We start from the raw sequence: 24,588 nt of genomic DNA on the forward strand, positions 1-24,588 counted from the left end.
CATATCCTGGAAGATTTAATCCCTGCCCCCGATACAGTATAGCTCCACCCACTGGACTCTGGGGACAATTTGCACAAACCCTACCCCCATCCATCCTTCTTCATGATCAGTCTCCTCTTCCAGGACTGCGGATTCAAAAATGAGCCGTAAAGGATTAGAAAAACATGGTTTCTGACTTCCAAAACAGGGCCGTCCCTGTCCATGGCTTGTGTTTAGCCCTGCAGCCCCTGTCCAGTGAGTGAGTGTGGCAGGCGCAGCGCTATGAAGTGTCTTTGGCGCTGTGGCATTAGAAGAATTTGATATCTCTGACTTTTAGTCTAACCAGACTGTCTGTTACTCTGTAATTCCTCTAGCGCCGTTCTATGGAAACAGTAGGTGTAAAGAGCACAACAAATGCTTGAAATAACTTCTTTATTAACTTTAACTTTTCTTCATATATAACACTGCCGCCTCCGCAGCAGATAGTCCATGTACAAAACACGTGTTCAAAAGATATCACAAAGTGGCGGTATGTATAAAATGGTGGTTCAACTGTTCAATCTTGTCATTCAACATAAATGGTGGATATATTTCTCTCTTCAGTATCTGTACTCTCACTATAAGGCTACTTTCACACTCACGTTTGGTGCGGATCCGTACAGGTTATACAAACGTCTGCATCCTTTCAGAACTGATCCGTTTGTAGTAACTTTGACATAGCCAAGACGGATCCATCTTGAACACCATTGAAAGTCAATGGAGGACGGATCCGTTTTCTATTGCCATCCCGGCCTGGCATCCTGCTGACAGCAGGAGCGCACGGCGTCATTGGTTGCTATTAAACCGATAATGCTCGGTTTGTACGGTTTGCGATATGATTTGCGCAGTTTGGTGGAACTGTAAATGAACATATACAACTGGTCTCAGTATACAGCTCTGATCACAGTATTAACAATATGAACATCATATAACCGTTCTAAATACCTATTTGACCTCTTGTTCCGATAAAACGCAGCTCTGACTGGAAATGTCTGTCTATATTGACTCCAGGAGCAGGGGTCAGCAACCTTCCGCACTTCAGCTGTTGTGAAACTACAATTCCCAGCATGCTCCATTCATTCCTATGATATTTCATAGAAGAGCAGAGCAAGTATGCATGCTGGGAGTTGTAGTTTTACAATAGCTGGAGTGCTGGAGGTTGCCTACCCCTGTACTAAGGGATTTCCCACACAGGCTGTGTGTGAGACTGGCTGTGATTGGTCAAGACTCCTGCCCAGCAACAACAGTTTAACTCTATGCTTTCTGTTGCTAATTCTGCTGTGTCACTTAGTGAATCTTAAAGGGATATTATCTTTTCTGCTTCTGTGAACACAACATATAACTGTTATATGACGTCCAGAACATGAAGTCACTGCACATAACTCTTTCTGTCTCTAATATATAAACATAGGAACTGTATTAAAATTATTGCCAAGTCTAGCCATATAAACATGTAAGTCATATTAGCAGTCTAGGACAGGTCTTAGCTGGCAGCTACAGTGGGGCAGAGCTGCATTACCGCACACAGCCTGTGGACAGATGTGGCGCTGTTTATGGAGAAAGCAGCCAGGTTTTTGTAATCCTGTGCAGCAAGGGGTTAATTGTGTAGTGCACGACCAGAGGTACGTGGAGGGAGAGAAGCAGAGGAACTCGTCTTACTTTCACTTTCAGTTGAGAATATATAATAAGGGCGAGCCGGCAGGTGACGACCAGAGAGCTGAGCACGGAGCGGGCGACCTACCTGCACGGTGAGCACGGATTTTATTTGCAATCCATTTTATTTTTGAGAAAAGTCTCATTAGAATTTGCGTCGTGTAAAGTCACGTAAGTCACCGCATTCAGCCACGAGACATAACTCTGCAGCAGAGGCACCGCTTAACCCCTGGGCTGGGGCTTCTTACTTTACCCTTTAGGACTGAAGGAATTTCTTCAAAGAGAAATAACTTTTTTAATTTTTCCGTCGATTTTTCCACGCAGGTATTTTTGTGGGAATCAAGTTTGTAATAAGTTTGTAATCGTCCATTCATATAGTCACATGAGGGGACAAGTTAGATTTTTATGGCACCATTTCATTTACTGTGTCTTGTATTGGAAAATGGAAAAAAAATTCTTTATGGAGTGAAATTTTAAAAAAAAATCCACAATTCCGACAGTTTTTTGGGGTTTTGATTTTACAGTGCTCACTGTGCAGGAAGCCTGACATGACGTCCTTATAATGTGGCTCAATATGATTACGGCGATACCAAATTTGTATAGTATTTTTTTCTGCTTTACTATAAAAAAAAAATTTACATTTTGAAAAAAAAAAATCTTTGTATCGCCATTTTCTGACAGTCATACCTTTTTTATATTTCTGTGTGAGGGCTTGTTTTATTGCAGGACGGACAGTAGTGCTTATTGATACAATTTTTTGATCAGTGCACAACTCTGGGCTTGTTTACACGAACGTAAGGACGCCGTGCCCGTGCTGTGGACCGCAAATTGCTGTCTGCAATGCACGGGCAACAACTGTGGGGCAGATCGCAGACCCTTTCACTTGAATGGGGTCTGTGATCCGTCCGTTCCGCAAAAAGATAGAACAAGTTCTATCCTTTTTACGGAACGGAAGCACGGAAACGGAACACCACAGAAGCACTCCATAGAGCTTCTGTGCGGTTCTGTTCCGTGCTTCCGTTCCGCACCGCATTTCCGGATTTGCGTACCCATTCAAGTGATGCGGAATGCACACGGCTGGTGACCCGTTTATTGCGGAACCACGTATGCGGCTCGCAGCATGGGCACGGAGCCCTTACGTTCGTGTCAGCAATCCCTATCCCTGTTATTACATTTTTTTGGGGGGTGGATACGTTGACCAAAAAATGGTGAATCATGAGTTTTTATTTTTTTCTGTTACAACGTACACCATGCAGGAAAAATATTTTTATATTTTAATAGTTCCAACATATTTGGTTGCGGCGATACCTGATTTTTTTTAATTGTTTAATTTTTATATGTAATATTAAAAAGGGGAAATTATTTGAACTTTTAATATTTTTTTTTTTTTACTTTTCACACAATTACTTTTAGCCCCCTTATGGGGCAAGAACCTGGGATCTTTTAATCACTTGTCTCATAAATCATAACAATTATGGTGAATGGGATTCTGCGGCTGCGCAGTGCCTCATGCACAGCTTAGCAGGCATCTTACTGTGACAGACCTGGGAACCTTCAGCAGCAAACAGGTTGTCATGGTAACTGATTGGAGCCCCAGTATTTTACTAAGGGGGCTCCTATCAGAAGGCAGTGGGAGCCTTCTTCCTCTACCTAACTCCATAGATGCCGCAATTGCTATTAACCGCAGCATCTGAGGGATTAAATGACAAGGTTCGGCGTCATCACCGATCCCAGTCATTGTGGCCGGGTGCTTGCTGTATTATATAGCCAGCACCCGCTGCGTATGGAGCAGGCTCACCTCAGCAGCACGCTCCATATATTCCCACAGGTACGTTATGGTGGCTGAAAGGGTTAATGATTAAACTTTTTCAACTCTTTCTGGGGGGAAATGGAACAAAAACAGCAATTTCGCCCTTGTGTTTTAGAGTTTTAAATTCTGAGCTGTTCGCGGTGTGGCACTAATGATGGGGGTCATTTCTTATACCGACTGTTTTTTAGAGCGCGATTAGACCGGCGCAGTTGATTAGACTGTAGTATTTACAAGGAGTCGCGCAGCAAGTGATGAATGAGGCGTCTTTGTATCCGTCAGGGCGCCCGGGGGGGGGGTTAACGACTATGTGTTGGTGACTCATAAATTAGGTGCAAAACTGCAGAGAAAAAGTTGCAGCCATATCGCCATGGTTTCTGTTTGTGAAAAGGCGCTCGTCTCCCTGATAATAACACAAAGGGGATGGACAGAACTGCGCCACCGCTGGACAGGAGTCAAAATTACTATGTTTTTGCACCTAATTCATGGGTAAAAAAGGCGCAGCTACATAGATAGGCCGAAAAAAGGCACAAAAAACCAACGTCACCAAAATTAGCCTAAAACTGAAAATTGTGGAATGAGGTGCAAACGCTTCGGAAGCAGCAGCGCTTTCATCAAATGCGCCTAAAAAATGAGACCGTCTAAAATAGGAAAAATTATACTAAAACAGGGCAAAACACTATAATAAATGACCCCTAATGTGATTCCTTTACTCTATGGGTTGGTGCGAATGCAGCGATACCAAATATGTATAGTTTTTTTACGTTTTACTACTTTTACACAATGTAAACACTTTTTGTTTTTTGTGGTATTTGTTGTTTGTGTCCTCACATTCAAAGAGTAGTAACTTTATTATTTTCCCGTCGATGCAGCCGTATGAGGGCGTTTTTTGTGGGATCGATCATGTTTTTAATGCGACCATTTTGAGGGACATATAAATTATTAACCACTTTGTGTTTTTTGTTACTTTATTCGATACCCTGTATCGGCCGCACTGTCAGTACCTGAGATATGATAGGACGAGGGAGGGGAGTATACAGTATATACAGGGCAGTGGAGGACTTTTTTGCTGTTCTGGGGACCGCACTTGGGACATCTTGCGAGCTGCGCCCTGACCCCATTCAGTTCACTGGCTATGCTGCTACACAGAGATCTCTGGTCATGTGACAGGTGTCTGCGGACAAAGCCATCGGGTAGCCTCAGACCAACCGCTTCTGATCCTGGAGCCTAAAGCAATAACATCCCTGCAGCCATATCTGCACAGGATCCCCGAGATCACCAGGGGAGGGTAACACTATGGCAGTACTGAAGACTGGCGAATGCAAGCTGCCGCATTCCAGGAAGCACGACTCTGCTATACATCGGGGGCACGGCTCTGCTATACATCGGGGGCACGGCTCTGCTATATTCCAGAGGCACGGCCTTACTATATACTGGAGGCACGGCTCTGCTATACACCAGAAGCACGACTCTGCTATATACCGGAGGCACAGCTCTGCTATATACCGGAGGCACTGCCCTACTATATACTGGAGGCATGGCTCTGCTATATACCGGAGGCACGGACCTGCTATATACTGGAGGCACTGCTATAGTGGAGGCACGGCTCTGCTATACACCAGAAGCACGACTCTGCTGTATGCCGGAGGCACTGGCCTACTATATACCGGAGGCATGGCTCTGCTATATACTGGAGGCACGGACCTGCTATAGCGAAGGCACGGTCTGCTATATACTGGAGGCTCTGCTGTACACCGGAGTCACTGGTCTGCTGTATACCGGAGGCACGGCTCTTCAATATTGGAGGTAACTTCTATTTCCTTCATTCATAGATTTTCCGATAATGGAGCGTCTAGTGTGTCTGATAGAGAACCATGAGGATGGGACCATTCGGGTGAATCAGGAGGCCCTTCAAATCTTATCCTGCTTTACTCAGAAGGTGGTTGTTGTGTCCGTAGTCGGGAAATACCGGACCGGGAAGTCCTATCTGATGAACATACTGGCGGGATGTAAAAATGGTGAGAGGTGGAATGTGTGCTGGAGATTTCTATTCTGTCGAAAGACATAAAATGATAGGACCAGGTCCTGGGCCACCTCCTCATGGAGACAATGGAGCATTGGGGGAAGCGTCTACCACTAATGGCCTCCACCCTCCTTTGCTGACCATGGTCATCTCCATGTTGATGATGGGCACTGCCCTTTGTTTCTTCTTGTATAACCGTTCCTATTAACTCTGTGTGTTTGTCCATTCAGGCTTCTCCTTGGGCTCGACAGTCCAGTCCATGACTAAAGGTATCTGGATGTGGTGCGTTCCTCACCCTGTGAAACATGGGCACACCCTGGTGCTGCTGGACACAGAAGGCCTGGGTGACGTGGAGAAGGTCAGTGTGAACATTCCTGAAGCTGGAGTCATCGCTGCCGTATATACAGCATAGAGCTGGTGGTGTGAGGTCCATCTAGGGTGGCCACTTTCATAGGCCTTCTGTTGCATTGATTGGGCTGAGTGCCGGATGCTCCTCACGTGCTCAGTCAGGTTCTCCTGCTCTGTGCCTGGCCGAGTGGGATGATGCAAGCTGGGCACTCACCTCTGGACTGGTTCAGCAGACAGGGAATAGCTCACATCACTCCAGTCACAGAGCGGGATGTCCTGTTGGCCCCGGGCCTCTAATGACTAAGTGTGAGAGCCACAGAAAAGGAGGACTACAGATGGAGGGCAGGGAGCCAGGAAGCTGGACTGTTTGGCCTAAAACCAGACATCTGGCCAGCCTAGATCCATAATCTGTTATTATCTGTACAGGATCTCTGGTATAACTCCCAGCATCCTATCTGTCTGAGCGCAGTCATCCCTACAGCGGCCGCTATGAGCAGATGCTGCAGATGACTGGTGCTTCTGACCCTAAACCAGATACAACAATGCAGAGCTAGAGGAATCCATAGACTGACCACACTGCCACACTTCTAACACTGATACCGTGTGATCGGAGCACATGTGCATTAGAGGTCATACATTAGAGGTCGCACATTAGAGGTCACACATGTACTGTATTAGAGGTCACAGATTTATTAGATGTCACACATTAGAGGTCTCACATTTGTTACAGATCAGACATTTATTGGGGTCACACATTAGAGGTCATACTAGTGTTAGGGACTAGGGATGAGCGAACTCGAACTGTATAGTTCGGGTTCGTACCGAATTTTGGGGTGTCCGTGACACGGACCCGAACCCGGACATTTTCGTAAAAGTCCGGGTTCGGGTTCGGTGTTCGTCGCTTTCTTCGCGCTTTTGTGACGCTTTCTTGGCGCTTTTTGAAAGGCTGCAAAGCAGCCAATCAACAAGCGTCATACTACTTGCCCCAAGAGGCCATCACAGCCATGCCTACTATTGGCATGGCTGTGATTGGCCAGAGCACCATGTGACCCAGCCTCTATTTAAGCTGGAGTCACATAGCGCCGCCCGTCACTCTGCTCTGATTAGCGTAGGGAGAGGTTGCGGCTGCGACAGTAGGGCGAGATTAGGCAGATTAACTCCTCCAAAGGACTTGATTAACTGATCGATCTGCAGCTGTGGATCATTGAGCTGCTGATCCTCAATTGCTCACTGTTTTTAGGCTGCACAGACCGTTTGTCAGTCTCATTTTTCTGGGGTGATCGGCGGCCATTTTGTGTCTTGTGGTGCGCCAGCACAAGCTGCGACCAAGTGCATTTAACCCTCAATGGTGTGGTTGTTTTTTGGCTAAAGCCTACATCAGGGTGAAGCTGTCACACCAAGTGCATTTAACCAGCAATAGTCTGTTCATTTTTTGGCCATATACAAAATCAGGGGCAAGCTGCGCCTGTCACCAAGTGCATTTAACCCTCAATGGTGTGGTTGTTTTTTGGCTAAAGCCTACATCAGGGTGAAGCTGTCACACCAAGTGCATTTAACCAGCAATAGTCTGTTCATTTTTTGGCCATATACAAAATCAGGGGCAAGCTGCGCCTGTCACCAAGTGCATTTAACCCTCAATGGTGTGGTTGTTTTTTGGCTAAAGCCTACATCAGGGTGAAGCTGTCACACCAAGTGCATTTAACCAGCAATAGTCTGTTCATTTTTTGGCCATATACAAAATCAGGGGCAAGCTGCGCCTGTCACCAAGTGCATTTAACCCTCAATGGTGTGGTTGTTTTTTGGCTAAAGCCTACATCAGGGTGAAGCTGTCACACCAAGTGCATTTAACCAGCAATAGTCTGTTCATTTTTTGGCCATATACAAAATCAGGGGCAAGCTGCGCCTGTCACCAAGTGCATTTAACCCTCAATGGTGTGGTTGTTTTTTGGCTAAAGCCTACATCAGGGTGAAGCTGTCACACCAAGTGCATTTAACCAGCAATAGTCTGTTCATTTTTTGGCCATATCCCAGTCTAATTCTGTCACTAAATCCATACCGGTCACCCAGCGCCTAAATACTAGGCCTCAAATTTATATCCAGCTAAATCTGTCCCTAGTGCTGTAGCTGGGCGAGTTATTTAGTGTCCGTTCAAGCACATTTCTTGTTCTGGGTTGAAATACAATTCCCAATTTAGCAATTTCATAATTTAGTGGTTCCTGCTATATCAGAGCTATTTGAAATCTATCCCAAAAAGGGTATATAATATTGAAGGTGCACATTGGGTCATTCAGAATAACTTCACACACACCCGCTACTGTGTATTTCCAAGTCTAATTCTGTCACTAAACCCATACCTGTCACCCAGCGCCTAAATACTAGGCCTCAAATTTATATCCAGCTAAATCTGTCCCTAGTGCTGTAGCTGGGCGAGTTATTTAGTGTCCGTTCAAGCACATTTCTTGTTCTGGGTTGAAATACAATTCCCAATTTAGCAATTTCATAATTTAGTGGTTCCTGCTATATCAGAGCTATTTGAAATCTATCCCAAAAAGGGTATATAATATTGAAGGTGCACATTGGGTCATTCAGAATAACTTCACACACACCCGCTACTGTGTATTTCCAAGTCTAATTCTGTCACTAAACCCATACCTGTCACCCAGCGCCTAAATACTAGGCCTCAAATTTAAATCCCTCTAAATCTCTCGTTACCCACCGCTGTACTGTTGTTGCTGGGCAAGATATTTAGTGTCCGTCAAAGCACATTTTTTGTTCTGGGTTGAAGTACAATTCCCAATTTAGCAATTTCATAATTTAGTGGTTTCTGCTATATCAGAGCTATTTGAAATCTATCCCTAAAAGGGTATATAATATTGAAGGTGCACATAGGGTCATTCAGAATAACTTCACACACACCCGCTTCTGTGCATTTCCAAGTCTAATTCTGTCACTAAATCCATACCGGTGACCCAGCGCCTAAATACTAGGCCTCAAATTTAAATCCCTCTAAATCTCTCGTTACCCACCGCTGTACTGTTGTTGCTGGGCAAGATATTTAGTGTCTGTCAAAGCACATTTTTTGTTCTGGGTTGAAGTACAATTCCCAATTTAGCAATTTCATAATTTAGTGGTTTCTGCTATATCAGAGCTATTTGAAATCTATCCCTAAAAGGGTATATAATATTGAAGGTGCACATAGGGTCATTCAGAATAACTTCACACACACGCTTCTGTGCATTTCCAAGTCTAATTCTGTCACTAAACCCATACCTGTCACCCAGCGCCTAAATACTAGGCCTCAAATTTAAATCCCTCTAAATCTCTCGTTACCCACCGCTGTACTGTTGTTGCTGGGCAAGATATTTAGTGTCTGTCAAAGCACATTTTTTGTTCTGGGTTGAAGTACAATTCCCAATTTAGCAATTTCATAATTTAGTGGTTTCTGCTATATCAGAGCTATTTGAAATCTATCCCTAAAAGGGTATATAATATTGAAGGTGCACATAGGGTCATTCAGAATAACTTCACACACACCCGCTACTGTGTATTTCCAAGTCTAATTCTGTCACTAAACCCATACCTGTCACCCAGCGCCTAAATACTAGGCCTCAAATTTATATCCAGCTAAATCTGTCCCTAGTGCTGTAGCTGGGCGAGTTATTTAGTGTCCGTTCAAGCACATTTCTTGTTCTGGGTTGAAATACAATTCCCAATTTAGCAATTTCATAATTTAGTGGTTCCTGCTATATCAGAGCTATTTGAAATCTATCCCAAAAAGGGTATATAATATTGAAGGTGCACATTGGGTCATTCAGAATAACTTCACACACACCCGCTACTGTGTATTTCCAAGTCTAATTCTGTCACTAAACCCATACCTGTCACCCAGCGCCTAAATACTAGGCCTCAAATTTAAATCCCTCTAAATCTCTCGTTACCGTTGTCCTGTTGTAGCTGGGAAAGTTATTTAGTGTCCGTCAAAGCACATTTTTTGTTCTGGGTTGAAGTACAATTCCCAATTTAGCAATTTCATAATTTAGTGGTTCCTGCTATATCAGAGCTATTTGAAATCTATCCCTAAAAGGGTATATAATATTCAAGGTGCACATTGGGTCATTCAGAATAACTTCACACACACCCGCTACTGTGTATTTCCAAGTCTAATTCTGTCACTAAACCCATACCTGTCACCCAGCGCCTAAATACTAGGCCTCAAATTTATATCCTGCTAAATCTCTCGTTAGTGCTGTAGCTGGGCGAGTTATTTAGTGTCCGTTCAAGCACATTTCTTGTTCTGGGTTGAAATACAATTCCCAATTTAGCAATTTCATAATTTAGTGGTTTCTGCTATATCAGAGCTATTTGAAATCTATCCCTAAAAGGGTATATAATATTCAAGGTGCACATTGGGTCATTCAGAATAACTTCACACACACCCGCTACTGTGTATTTCCAAGTCTAATTCTGTCACTAAACCCATACCTGTCACCCAGCGCCTAAATACTAGGCCTCAAATTTATATCCTGCTAAATCTCTCGTTAACGCTGTCCTGTTGTGGCTGGGAAAGTTATTTAGTGTCCGTCAAAGCACATTTTTTGTTCTGGGTTGAAATACAATTCCCAATTTAGCAATTTCATAATTTAGTGGTTTCTGCTATATCAGAGCTATTTGAAATCTATCCCTAAAAGGGTATATAATATTCAAGGTGCACATTGGGTCATTCAGAATAACTTCACACACACCCGCTACTGTGTATTTCTAAGTCTAATTCTGTCACTAAACCCATACCTGTCACCCAGCGCCTAAATACTAGGCCTCAAATTTATATCCAGCTAAATCTGTCCTTAGTGCTGTAGCTGGGCGAGTTATTTAGTGTCCGTTCAAGCACATTTCTTGTTCTGGGTTGAAATACAATTCCCAATTTAGCAATTTCATAATTTAGTGGTTTCTGCTATATCAGAGCTATTTGAAATCTATCCCTAAAAGGGTATATAATATTCAAGGTGCACATTGGGTCATTCAGAATAACTTCACACACACACGCTTCTGTGCATTTCCAAGTCTAATTCTGTCACTAAATCCATACCGGTCACCCAGCGCCTAAATACTAGGCCTCAAATTTATATCCCGCTGAATTTGAATACAATACATTGGGCCAAATAATATATTTGTTGTTGTGGTGAACCATAACAATGAGAAAAACATCTAGTAAGGGACGCGGACGTGGACATGGTCGTGGTGGTGTTAGTGGACCCTCTGGTGCTGGGAGAGGACGTGGCCGTTCTGCCACATCCACACGTCCTAGTGTACCAACTACCTCAGGTCCCAGTAGCCGCCAGAATTTACAGCGATATATGGTGGGGCCCAATGCCGTTCTAAGGATGGTAAGGCCTGAGCAGGTACAGGCATTAGTCAATTGGGTGGCCGACAGTGGATCCAGCACGTTCACATTATCTCCCACCCAGTCTTCTGCAGAAAGCGCACAGATGGCGCCTGAAAACCAACCCCATCAGTCTGTCACATCACCCCCATGCATACCAGGGAAACTGTCTCAGCCTCAAGTTATGCAGCAGTCTCTTATGCTGTTTGAAGACTCCGCTGGCAGGGTTTCCCAAGGGCATCCACCTAGCCCTTCCCCAGCGGTGAAAGACATAGAATGCACTGACGCACAACCACTTATGTTTCCTGATGATGAGGACATGGGAATACCACCTCAGCATGTCTCTGATGATGACGAAACACAGGTGCCAACTGCTGCGTCTTTCTGCAGTGTGCAGACTGAACAGGAGGTCAGGGATCAAGACTGGGTGGAAGACGATGCAGGGGACGATGAGGTCCTAGACCCCACATGGAATGAAGGTCGTGCCACTGACTTTCACAGTTCGGAGGAAGAGGCAGTGGTGAGACCGAGCCAACAGCGTAGCAAAAGAGGGAGCAGTGGGCAAAAGCAGAACACCCGCCGCCAAGAGACTCCGCCTGCTACTGACCGCCGCCATCTGGGACCGAGCACCCCAAAGGCAGCTTCAAGGAGTTCCCTGGCATGGCACTTCTTCAAACAATGTGCTGACGACAAGACCCGAGTGGTTTGCACGCTGTGCCATCAGAGCCTGAAGCGAGGCATTAACGTTCTGAACCTGAGCACAACCTGCATGACCAGGCACCTGCATGCAAAGCATGAACTGCAGTGGAGTAAACACCTTAAAACCAAGGAAGTCACTCAGGCTCCCCCTGCTACCTCTTCTGCTGCTGCCGCCTCGGCCTATTCTGCTGCTGCCGCCTCGGCCTCTTCCTCCGCCTCTGGAGGAACGTTGGCACCTGCCGCCCAGCAAACAGGGGATGTACCACCAACACCACCACCACCACCTCCGTCACCAAGCGTCTCAACCATGTCACACGCCAGCGTTCAGCTCTCCATCTCACAAACATTTGATAGAAAGCGTAAATTCCCACCTAGCCACCCTCGATCCCTGGCCCTGAATGCCAGCATTTCGAAACTACTGGCCTATGAAATGCTGTCATTTAGGCTGGTGGACACAGACAGCTTCAAACAGCTCATGTCGCTTGCTGTCCCACAGTATGTTGTTCCCAGCCGCCACTACTTCTCCAAGAGAGCCGTGCCTTCCCTGCACAACCAAGTATCCCATAAAATCAAGTGTGCACTGCGCAACGCCATCTGTGGCAAGGTCCACCTAACCACAGATACGTGGACCAGTAAGCACGGCCAGGGACGCTATATCTCCCTAACTGCACACTGGGTAAATGTAGTGGCAGCTGGGCCCCAGGCGGAGAGCTGTTTGGCGCACGTCCTTCCGCCGCCAAGGATCGCAGGGCAACATTCTTTGCCTCCTGTTGCCACCTCCTCCTTCTCGGCTTCCTCCTCCTCTTCTTCCACCTGCTCATCCAGTCAGCCACACACCTTCACCACCAACTTCAGCACAGCCCGGGGTAAACGTCAGCAGGCCATTCTGAAACTCATATGTTTGGGGGACAGGCCCCACACCGCACAGGAGTTGTGGCGGGGTATAGAACAACAGACCGACGAGTGGTTGCTGCCGGTGAGCCTCAAGCCCGGCCTGGTGGTGTGTGATAATGGGCGAAATCTCGTTGCAGCTCTGGGACTAGCCAATTTGACGCACATCCCTTGCTTGGCGCATGTGCTGAATTTGGTGGTGCAGAAGTTCATTCACAACTACCCCGACATGTCAGAGCTGCTGCATAAAGTGCGGGCCGTCTGTTCGCGCTTCCGGCGTTCACATCCTGCTGCTGCTCGCCTGTCTGCGCTACAGCGTAACTTCGGCCTTCCCGCTCACCGCCTCATATGCGACGTGCCCACCAGGTGGAACTCCACCTTGCACATGCTGGACAGACTGTGCGAGCAGCAGCAGGCCATAGTGGAGTTTCAGCTGCAGCACGCACGGGTCAGTCGCACTACAGAACAGCACCACTTCACCACCAATGACTGGGCCTCCATGCGAGACCTGTGTGCCCTGTTGCGCTGTTTCGAGTACTCCACCAACATGGCCAGTGGCGATGACACCGTTATCAGCGTTACAATACCACTTCTATGTCTCCTTGAGAAAACACTTAGGGCGATGATGGAAGAGGAGGTGGCCCAGGAGGAGGAGGAGGAGGAGGAGGAGGAAGAGGGGTCATTTTTAGCACTTTCTGGCCAGTCTCTTCGAAGTGACTCAGAGGGAGGTTTTTGGCAACAGCAGAGGCCAGGTACAAATGTGGCCAGCCAGGGCCCACTACTGGAGGACGAGGAGGACGAGGATGAGGAGGAGGTGGAGGAGGATGAGGATGAAGCATGGTCACAGCGGGGTGGCACCCAACGCAGCTCGGGTCCATCACTGGTGCGTGGCTGGGGGGAAAGGCAGGACGATGACGATACGCCTCCCACAGAGGATAGCTTGTCCTTACCCCTGGGCAGCCTGGCACACATGAGCGACTACATGCTGCAGTGCCTGCGCAACGACAGCAGAGTTGCCCACATTTTAACCTGTGCGGACTACTGGGTTGCCACCCTGCTGGATCCACGCTACAAAGACAATGTGCCCACCTTACTTCCTGCACTGGAGCGTGATAGGAAGATGCGCGAGTACAAGCGCACGTTGGTAGACGCGCTACTGAGAGCATTCCCAAATGTCACAGGGGAACAAGTGGAAGCCCAAGGCCAAGGCAGAGGAGGAGCAAGAGGTCGCCAAGGCAGCTGTGTCACGGCCAGCTCCTCTGAGGGCAGGGTTAGCATGGCAGAGATGTGGAAAACTTTTGTCAACACGCCACAGCTAACTGCACCACCACCTGATACGCAACGTGTTAGCAGGAGGCAACATTTCACTAACATGGTGGAACAGTACGTGTGCACACCCCTCCACGTACTGACTGATGGTTCGGCCCCATTCAACTTCTGGGTCTCTAAATTGTCCACGTGGCCAGAGCTAGCCTTTTATGCCTTGGAGGTGCTGGCCTGCCCGGCAGCCAGCGTTTTGTCTGAACGTGTATTCAGCACGGCAGGGGGCGTCATTACAGACAAACGCAGCCGCCTGTCTACAGCCAATGTGGACAAGCTGACGTTCATAAAAATGAACCAGGCATGGATCCCACAGGACCTGTCCGTCCCTTGTCCAGATTAGACATTAACTACCTCCCCATAACCATATATTATTGGACTCCAGGGCACTTCCTCATTCAATCCTATTTTTATTTTCATTTTACCATTATATTGCGAGGCTACCCAAAGTTGAATGAACCTCTCCTCTGCCTGTGTGCTAGGCCTAAATATATGCCAATGGACTGTTGCAGTGGTGGCTGACGTGAAGCCTCATTCTCTGCTATGACATGCAGACTGATTCTCTGCTGTCATGAAGCCAGATTGTCTGTTACGGGACCTCTCTGCTCTGCCTGTGTGCTAGGCCTAAATATATGCCAATGGACTGTTGCAGTGGTGGGTGACGTGAAGCCTCATTCTCTGCTATGACATGCAGACTGATTCTCTGCTGACATGAAGCCAGATTGTCTGTTACGGGACCTCTCTGCTCTGCCTGTGTGCTAGGCCTAAATATATGCCAATGGACTGTTGCAGTGGTGGGTGACGTGAAGCCTCATTCTCTGCTATGACATGCAGACTGATTCTCTGCTGACATGAAGCCAGATCCTCTTTTACGGGAGCTCTCTCCTCTGCCTGGGTGCTGGGCCTAAATTTATGACAATGGACTGTTGCAGTGGTGGCTGACGTGAAGCCTGATTCTCTGCTATGACATGCAGACTGATTCTCTGCTGTCATGAAGCCAGATTGTCTGTTACGGGACCTCTCTGCTCTGCCTGTGTGCTAGGCCTAAATATATGCCAATGGACTGTTGCAGTGGTGGGTGACGTGAAGCCTGATTCTCTGCTATGATATGAAGACTGATTCTCTGCTGACATGAAGCCAGATTGTCTGTTACGGGACCTTTCTCCTCTGCCTGGGTTCTGGGCCTAAATTTATGAAAATTGACTGTTGCAGTGGTGGGTGACGTGAAGCCTGATTCTCTGCTATGATATGAAGACTGATTCTCTGCTGACATGAAGCCAGATTGTCTGTTACGGGACCTTTCTCCTCTGCCTGGGTTCTGGGCCTAAATTTATGAAAATTGACTCTTACAGTGGTGGGTGACGTGAAGCCTCATTCTCTGCTATGATATGAAGACTGATTCTCTGCTGACATGAAGCCAGATTCTCTGTTACGGGACCTCTCTCCTCTGCCTGGGTGCTGGGCCTAAATTTATGACAATGGACTGTTGCAGTGGTGGCTGACGTGAAGCCTGATTCTCTGCTATGACATGCAGACTGATTCTCTGCTGTCATGAAGCCAGATTGTCTGTTACGGGACCTCTCTGCTCTGCCTGTGTGCTAGGCCTAAATATATGCCAATGGACTGTTGCAGTGGTGGGTGACGTGAAGCCTCATTCTCTGCTATGATATGAAGACTGATTCTCTGCTGACATGAAGCCAGATTGTCTGTTACGGGACCTTTCTCCTCTGCCTGGGTTCTGGGCCTAAATTTATGAAAATTGACTCTTACAGTGGTGGGTGACGTGAAGCCTGATTCTCTGCTATGATATGAAGACTGATTCTCTGCTGACATGAAGCCAGATTGTCTGTTACGGGACCTCTCTCCTCTGCCTGGGTGCTGGGCCTAAATTTATGACAATGGACTGTTGCAGTGGTGGCTGACGTGAAGCCTGATTCTCTGCTATGACATGCAGACTGATTCTCTGCTGACATGAAGCCAGATCCTCTGTTACGGGACCTCTCTCCTCTGCCTGTGTGTGTGCTGGGCCTAAATATATGCCAATGGACTGTTGCAGTGGTGGGTGACGTGAAGCCTGATTCTCTGCTATGATATGAAGACTGATTCTCTGCTGACATGAAGCCAGATTCTCTGTTACGGGACCTCTCTCCTCTGCCTGGGTGCTGGGCCTAAATTTATGACAATGGACTGTTGCAGTGGTGGCTGACGTGAAGCCTGATTCTCTGCTATGACATGCAGACTGATTCTCTGCTGTCATGAAGCCAGATTGTCTGTTACGGGACCTCTCTGCTCTGCCTGTGTGCTAGGCCTAAATATATGCCAATGGACTGTTGCAGTGGTGGGTGACGTGAAGCCTGATTCTCTGCTATGATATGAAGACTGATTCTCTGCTGACATGAAGCCAGATTGTCTGTTACGGGACCTTTCTCCTCTGCCTGGGTTCTGGGCCTAAATTTATGAAAATTGACTCTTACAGTGGTGGGTGACGTGAAGCCTGATTCTCTGCTATGATATGAAGACTGATTCTCTGCTGACATGAAGCCAGATTGTCTGTTACGGGACCTCTCTCCTCTGCCTGGGTGCTGGGCCTAAATTTATGACAATGGACTGTTGCAGTGGTGGCTGACGTGAAGCCTGATTCTCTGCTATGACATGCAGACTGATTCTCTGCTGACATGAAGCCAGATCCTCTGTTACGGGACCTCTCTCCTCTGCCTGTGTGTGTGCTGGGCCTAAATATATGCCAATGGACTGTTGCAGTGGTGGCTGACGTGAAGCCTCATTCTCTGCTATGACATGCAGACTAATTCTCTGCTGACATGAAGACAGATTCTCTGTTACGGGACCTCCCTCCTCTGCCTGGGTGCTGGGCCTAAATATATGCCAATGGACTGTTGCAGTGGTGGCTGACGTGAAGCCTCATTCTCTGCTATGACATGCAGACTGATTCTCTGCTGACATGAAGCCAGATTCTCTGTTACGGGACCTCTCTCCTCTGCCTGTGTGTGTGCTGGGCCTAAATATATGCCAATGGACTGTTGCAGTGGTGGCTGACGTGAAGCCTCATTCTCTGCTATGACATGCAGACTAATTCTCTGCTGACATGAAGACAGATTCTCTGTTACGGGACCTCTCTCCTCTGCCTGGGTGCCGGGGCCTAAATATCTGAGAATGGACTGTTCCAGTGGTGGGTGACGGGAAGCCAGATTCTCTGCTATGGAACCTCTCTCCAATTGATTTTGGTTAATTTTTATTTATTTAATTTTTATTTTAATTCATTTCCCTATCCACATTTGTTTGCAGGGGATTTACCTACATGTTGCTGCCTTTTGCAGCCCTCTAGCTCTTTCCTGGGTTGTTTTACAGCCTTTTTAGTGCCGAAAAGTTCGGGTCCCCATTGACTTCAATGGGGTTCGGGTTCGGGACGAAGTTCGGATCGGGTTCGGATCCCGAACCCGAACATTTCCGGGATGTTCGGCCGAACTTCTCGAACCCGAACATCCAGGTGTTCGCTCAACTCTATTAGGGACCCATCTGCAGAAGCCACCTTGACGCCTGGTAGATGGGCCCGACACACGTTTGATCAAATATGTGCGCTAAGAGCTTCTATTAACTCATTTATAGTCGGTACGATACCACTTTTATTTAGAATGACCCCCATTTCTTAGCTCTATTGTTTGTATGTATAATGGTGTGCAGACTTTTTATTTTTTATAATCATGCTTGCTTCATGGATATGCACCTGTGATCCTGAAGGTTCTAGTCTAAATTTTCTTGTAGTACACATTAGGGGTCACACATTAGAGGTCACACATTTATTGGGGTCACACTGGGGTCACACAGAGGTCATACATTTATTGGGGTCACACATTTGTTGAGGTCACACAGAGATAATCACAGCCTGATGAACGTTTAAAATAAAAAACCAAAGCTTTATTTAAAGTCTGTTTAAAAAGAGGGTGGGGAAACCCATATGTCACAATCTGTGACCATCAGGCAACTAATCTTAGAAATGTATACAGAGAGGGGAGCAAATATCTCTGCACATTAGGAAGATTAGGGTAAGACCCGACTTGCTAGCTGGAATAGCTATGTATCTGCAGGTCGGGATAAATGGACACTAAAGTCAGTGTGAATGGATGCACTATGTGTGTATCATCGGTGATCCTGTAGGATGTATATACACAGATAAGGTTGTGCCACCTGGTATATGTAACCAGGAATGTTCAATACATTAGATCGCACTGCCTCTGTCATATAACAGTCTCAAAGGACTTGCAGCCACTAACTGTAGTGCAGATGACAGATCAGTCTTTAATGTGTATTGCTGATGGTAAATACCTAGGTCACAGCCTTATATCCGCAGCCAGTATTGGCTAGATACAACCACTCAGAGCCAATTGATTAAGCTCCATTCACACACATAAAAGCCAGTATATTTTGGCTCATCCATTCATCACATGCATACTCCAAGGCTGACTAAAGGGTTAAATGCATCTAGTGCAGTCCTGCCTAAAGGGCTGTATCCTGATACAATGTATTAGCTCTACGCGTTTCCACGTGACCTGTTATTATCACGCATCTTCAGGAGCTTATTGTTTGCTAATGTCAAAACAGTAGAGCCGCACTGTGGTGTGCTATGGCTAATGGCGCTGTAATGGCCGCACGCGGCCGATAGAACGCCGAGTTCATATGGACGAGGCCCCGCCCACCAGGAGGCGTGTCCCAGTACCGTATCCAATCAGAAGTAGGGGCGGGCTCTCTAGCTCCGCCCCCTGACCGGCCGATGCCGAAATTGATTCCAACACTTCCTGACATGAATTGCGTTATACGCAGTGACAGGGGGAGTGAGATTCGCAGCCCATATACTGTCATTCCAGACCGGAGCAAATCCACACAAGGGGTGCCCTCATGATTCATAACCAGAAAAAAGACAGGTACCGCTCACACCCATGTCGTGTGACATCAAAGGGGAGGGGTAAATTACAGCACTGATAGATTCAAAAGAAGCATCACTGTTGCACGCAGCTCAGGTTGGACATGCACATATACTATACATCCAGATTGTATAGATGCACATCGATATGTACATATACAGACCCTATTATACCAAAAATGGAACAAACAAGATGCAACTTACATCATGTTATGTTATATTTATTAAAGATTTTTTCTTCCTTTTGTTTCAAAGGGCAGCATATACATGTGTGCAGATCAACTCCACGGTTTAAATATAAAGGGCAGCATATAGGTATATGCGACTCCAAAATCAGACGTGCTCCAATATCAGACGTCCAGCTCTAATGTAGACCATCCCATGTATAATGGGGCTACTGTATTAGATGAAACTGGCGAAAGATATGGACTCGTTGAGCCCTAATGGTTGAACTGTCTGCAACTTGTATGTCCACATCGCTTCTTTTCGTAATAGGGGTATATCAATATCCCCTCCACGGACTGACATCTTTACTAATTCAATCCCTTGTACTTTTAACACATCAGGGTCACCGTCATGCATTTCACATACATGACGTGCCACTGATGTGTCCCGTTTGTTACGGATGTCCGACATGTGTTCGCCGAATCTGCGTCTCAACTCACGTCTTGTTTTGCCGACGTATTGTGACCCACATTGGCAACTGATTAAATACACAACACCCGCAGAAGTACACCTGATAAACGCCCGTATCTTGTACCTTTTATTTGTTATGTGGCTGGTAAAGAATTCTCCTCTCAGGATATTCCTGCAGATGATACACGAGCCACAGGGGAAGGTACCTTTGAGGGTATTTTTTAACCAGGTCTCAGGTTTGGGTTGTGTATATAAACTCTTCACCAAGTGGTCACGTAGATTTGAACTACGTCGGTACGTGATTGAGGGAAACTCTGGAATAAGCTTCCCAATATCTGGGTCAGATTGCAGAATAGACCAGTGATTTTGTAAAATGTCACAAACATTTTTGTGGGCCTTATCAAAAGTTGCGACAATTCTGGGCGTAGAGTCCGCAGTGTTTCTTGGTTTTGGAACCAGCAATTGGGTACGGTCTGTACTCATGGAGTGATGGAACGCTTGTTTCAAAGCATATTGTGGGTATCCCCGATTGATAAATCGGCCTCTAAGGTCAGATGCAGCAGCCCTAAAATCACCTAGGCCTGAACAGTTCCTCCTGGCCCTGAGGTATTGTCCCTTCGGGATACCTCTTTTCAGGGCCAGGGGATGACCACTCTGCCAGTGTAGAAGGCTGTTAGTCGAGGTTTTTTTCCTAAACAGATTTGTGGTTATCTTTCTGTCAGTGCCGATGGTGATCATCAGGTCCAGAAATGCTATCTGTTGTTCTTGTACCTCAGATGTAAAAAATAAACCCATCTGATTCACATTTAATGCTGCCACAAATGCCGCAAATTGTTCTTGTGTCCCCTTCCACAGGATCAGTACATCATCGATGTACCTGATCCATAGTTGCACCTTATTTTAAACGTTCATCAGGCTGTGATTATCTAAGTATTATAGGAACGTCTATCAATCCAATTGTTTTTGTGTGTTTTGAGGTCACACAGAGGTCACACATTTTGGGGTTCGGCTCTGTCGTGTAAACACTTCTCCTTTCTGACCCGGTTTGATTGGATAAAGAAGCCTCTTGTTGTATTTCAGGGGAACAGTCAGAATGACTCCTGGATTTTCGCCCTCGCCGTTCTTCTCAGCAGCACCCTGGTATTTAACAGCATAGGGACAATCGATCAGCAGGCCATGGATCAGCTCCAGTATCCTTTACATGAGCATGATGGGGGTTGTAGCATCTTACCAGTGGAAGCTGGAGAAATACTAGAAGACTGGCTCTTGGCATCGTGCACACTGCGGTGTCATTGTGGCGCCATACAACGTCATACATCTCCATATAAGTGATTAACCCTATGAGGTGCTTTCACACCAGGAGTGTGAAGAAGGGCACAGGACGGAGTACTGGACTAATTCTCGAGACAGGTGTGAGTCCCACAGGTGGGACCTGCAACTATCAGACGTTTATAGTATATCTTGTGGCTATGCCATACAGATTAAAGATGGGAATACCCCTTTAAAGGGGTTATCCGATTTCTGAAACACCCCCACCCCCCCATGTACCGGGCCCCTCAGAGATGATATACTTGCTCCACTCCTGGTCCCCGCACTGCCACTGCTGCTTCTCCCTGCAAACGGATGAGGACATCCGGTGTCGAAGGGGAGCAGCCAATGGCAGGCAGGGACAAGGATGAGCCTCTGTAGCATCGCAGAGCAGCCAATGGCAGGCAAGGACGGGGACGAGTCTCCCTAACATCGCAGAGCAGCTAATGGCAGGTGGGGACGAGGATGAGCCTCCCTAGCATCGCGGAGCAGCCAATGGCGGACAGGGATGAGCTGTCTCCGCCTGCCATTGGCTGCTCTTCACACCGGATGTTTTTATCCGTCTGCAGGGAGAAGCGGCAGCGGTGGTGCGGGGACCAGGAGCAGCGCCGGGAGCAGGGTAAGTATATTACCTGTGAGGGGCCCGGCACATGGGAGGCATGTTTCAGAAATCGAATAACCCCTTTAACTTAAAGGCTATGTACACCTTCGGAGGCATTATTTTGTATGATTGCATGTTACTCATTTTGGCTAAAAATCCTTTTTTTCAATTGGCCTTTATTAAAAATATTGAGCTGTTGGGTTTTCTAGCTGCGTGACTGATACTTTCACTTTCACTTTGTGCCATCTAACAACCCTCATCTCTAAACACTTATTTAAGCCACATTCTTATCAATATCAATAAGATAATAACTGAGCTATAACGAGTGTTTATAATGTCAGAGATAAGGAGCCCATCAGCCCCTGGTCTGACGGAAAAGAGAGAAAATCCAGAGGGTGTTACTAGAGCATCTCAGCTCTGTACAGAAAAAAGGATTCCATATTTTTAATGAAGACCAATTTAAAAAAATATTTTTGGCTCAAAATGTGTACAATGCAGCAATAAAAAAAAATGCCCCCAAAGGTGTACATAGCCTTTACAAATAAAGGTTGGTGTGACTTTTGTCCCTCCTGTTAGCATGTGTTAACCCTCAATTCACTGCTCAAAAGCATCTTCCGTGAAGATGGGCTGCCTGCTCACTGAAGGAACAGATTACATGGAAGTGTATTAGAGGTGAGGAGGAAGAGAAGGGACGGTCTTCTGGAGACAGAGAGGCTGACACATGGTTTGTAAGTGATTTACGTGTAAGCTGCTTAGCTCTGCTGCATAATGGCCTCTATTAATGCGGTTTTGGCCTCATGTGACAGCCGCCCTGTGTGAACGCAGACTGAGAAACAAAGGAAAGGGAGAATGGAGGGGAAATTACTTAGCGTTGTGCCCATTCATTGGACATCCTCTTTGGGTCCGGGGAGTAGATCTCCTAGAGAAACCATAGATACTGCAGATATTACTCCTTACCTTCTCCTAGTTATGTCACTGAACTGACTGAGAAAATAAAAGTGAAATCCACCGAGCAAGCAGAGTTAGAAGATGATTCATCAGAGTTCAAGAGATTTTTCCCGTCCTTCGTATGGTGTGTTCGAGATTTCAACCTTCAGCTGCAAATAGATGGCAATGACATCACCGAGGACGAGTATCTGAAAAATGCCTTGAAGCTGAAGCAAGGTACAAACCTTACACTGAAAATGTTTATTATGATGAAACCAAATTCTGCGGATTGCCATGGGAACCAGTCGACACTGCGCTGACAGACACTCCCCTAAAAGTAATGCCTTCTGTTGCACTGCATTTTGGAATACTTTACTGTAGTGCCCTGGAGCATAGGTACTTTAGAATATGGATGCTTGGGGACATCGGCAACTATCAACTCCCTACTTTATTACACTTAAAGAGGTTGTCCACTTTTTTTATATTGATGTCCTAGGATGGGTCATCAATATCAGATCGGCGGGAGTCTAACTCCCAGCACCCACACTGATCAGCTGTTTGAAGAGAAGGTCACGCTTAACGCTAACGCAGCTTTCTCTTCCTTGTTTACCTGCTTGTTGTTGCAACCTCCATGGTGAGAAGGTGACATTACAAGAAGCCGTCCCAATCACTTCTATGGGACGGCTTCCTCCTATTCTGTTCAAACAGCTGATCGGCGGTGTGGACGCCGATCCAGTGCAAGGAGTCATTAATAGGAAAAGGATAGGTCATCAATAGAAAAAAAGCGGACAACCCCTTTAAGGGTTAAAGTGTGATTTATGTTGTTCTTTATAACTATACTGTTTTATATTGTTGAACTGCACTTTATATGTTTATTGGTTTATTGTTATACAGTGGATATAAAAAGTTTACACACCCCTGTTAAAATGTCAGGTTTCTGTGCTGTAAAAAAATGAGACAAAGATAAATCATTTCAGAACTTTTTCCACCTTTTAATGTGACCCATAAACTGTACAACTCAATTGAAAAACAAACTGAAATCTTTTAGGTGGAGGGAAGAAAACAAAAAAAACTAAAATAATCTGGTTGCATAAGTGTGCACACCCTCTTATAACTGGGGATGTAGCTGTGTTCAGAATTAAGCAATCACATTCAGAATCCTGTTAGATAGCAGTCCTCATACACCGGCCACCATGTAAAGGGCCTCTGATTAACCCCAAATAAAGTGCAGCTGCTCTAGTTGGTCTTTCCTGAAATGTTCTTAGTCACCTCCCACAGCAGAAGCCACGGTCCACAGAGAGCTTCCAAAGCACCAGAGGGATCTCATTGTTAAAAAGTATCAGTCAGGAGAAGGGAACAAAAGAATTTCCAAGGCATTAGATCTACCATGGAACACAGTGAAGACCGTCATCATCAAGTGGAGGAAATATGGCCCAACAGTGACATCACCAAGAACTGGACGTCCCTCCAAAACTGATGAAAAGACGAGAAGAAAACTGGTCTGGGAGGCGACCAAGAGGCCTACAGCAACATTACAGGAGCTGCAGGAATATCTGGCAAGTCCTGGCTGTGGGGTTCATGTGAAACAATCTCCCGTATTCTTCATATGTCTGGGCTATGGAGTAGAGTGGCAAGACGAAAGCCTTTTCTAACAAAGAAAAACATAAAAAAAAAAAAATAAAAGCCAGGCTACATTTTGCAAAAACACATCTGAAGTCTCCCAAAAGCACATGGGAAAAGGTGTTATGGTCTGATGAAACCAAGGTGGAACTTTTTGGCCATAATTCCAAAAGATATGTTTGGCGCAAGAACAACCCTGCACATCACCAAAAGAACCCCATCCCCACAGTGAAGCATGGTGGTGGCAGCATCATGCCAAGGGGCTGTTCTTCTTTAGCTGGAACTGGGGCCTTAGTTAAGCTAGAGGGAATTATGACCAGTTCCAAATACCAGTCACTATTGGCCCAAAACCTTCAGGCTTCTGCTAGAAAGCTGAACATGAAGAGGAACTTCATATTTCAGCATGACAATGACCCAAAGC

General features: G+C 46.2%; 1 protein-coding gene across 1 annotated transcript in view; it reads left to right on the forward strand.

Moving 5' to 3' along the window:
• The first annotated feature begins 1,622 nt into the window (after positions 1–1,622).
• Positions 1,623–24,588, forward strand: part of LOC122928899 (guanylate-binding protein 1-like) — a 35,977-nt gene continuing 13,011 nt past the window's right edge. Inside the window, exons 1-5 of the mRNA XM_044282207.1 lie at positions 1,623–1,766; positions 5,311–5,496; positions 5,732–5,859; positions 20,792–20,901; positions 22,588–22,784. Of these exons, the coding sequence (XP_044138142.1) occupies positions 5,322–5,496; positions 5,732–5,859; positions 20,792–20,901; positions 22,588–22,784 (610 nt within the window). The 5' untranslated portion in view covers positions 1,623–1,766; positions 5,311–5,321. The remainder of the gene's footprint in view (positions 1,767–5,310; positions 5,497–5,731; positions 5,860–20,791; positions 20,902–22,587; positions 22,785–24,588) is intronic.

Source organism: Bufo gargarizans, chromosome 2 (genome assembly GCF_014858855.1).
Source record: "Bufo gargarizans isolate SCDJY-AF-19 chromosome 2, ASM1485885v1, whole genome shotgun sequence".
NCBI lineage: Eukaryota > Metazoa > Chordata > Amphibia > Anura > Bufonidae > Bufo > Bufo gargarizans.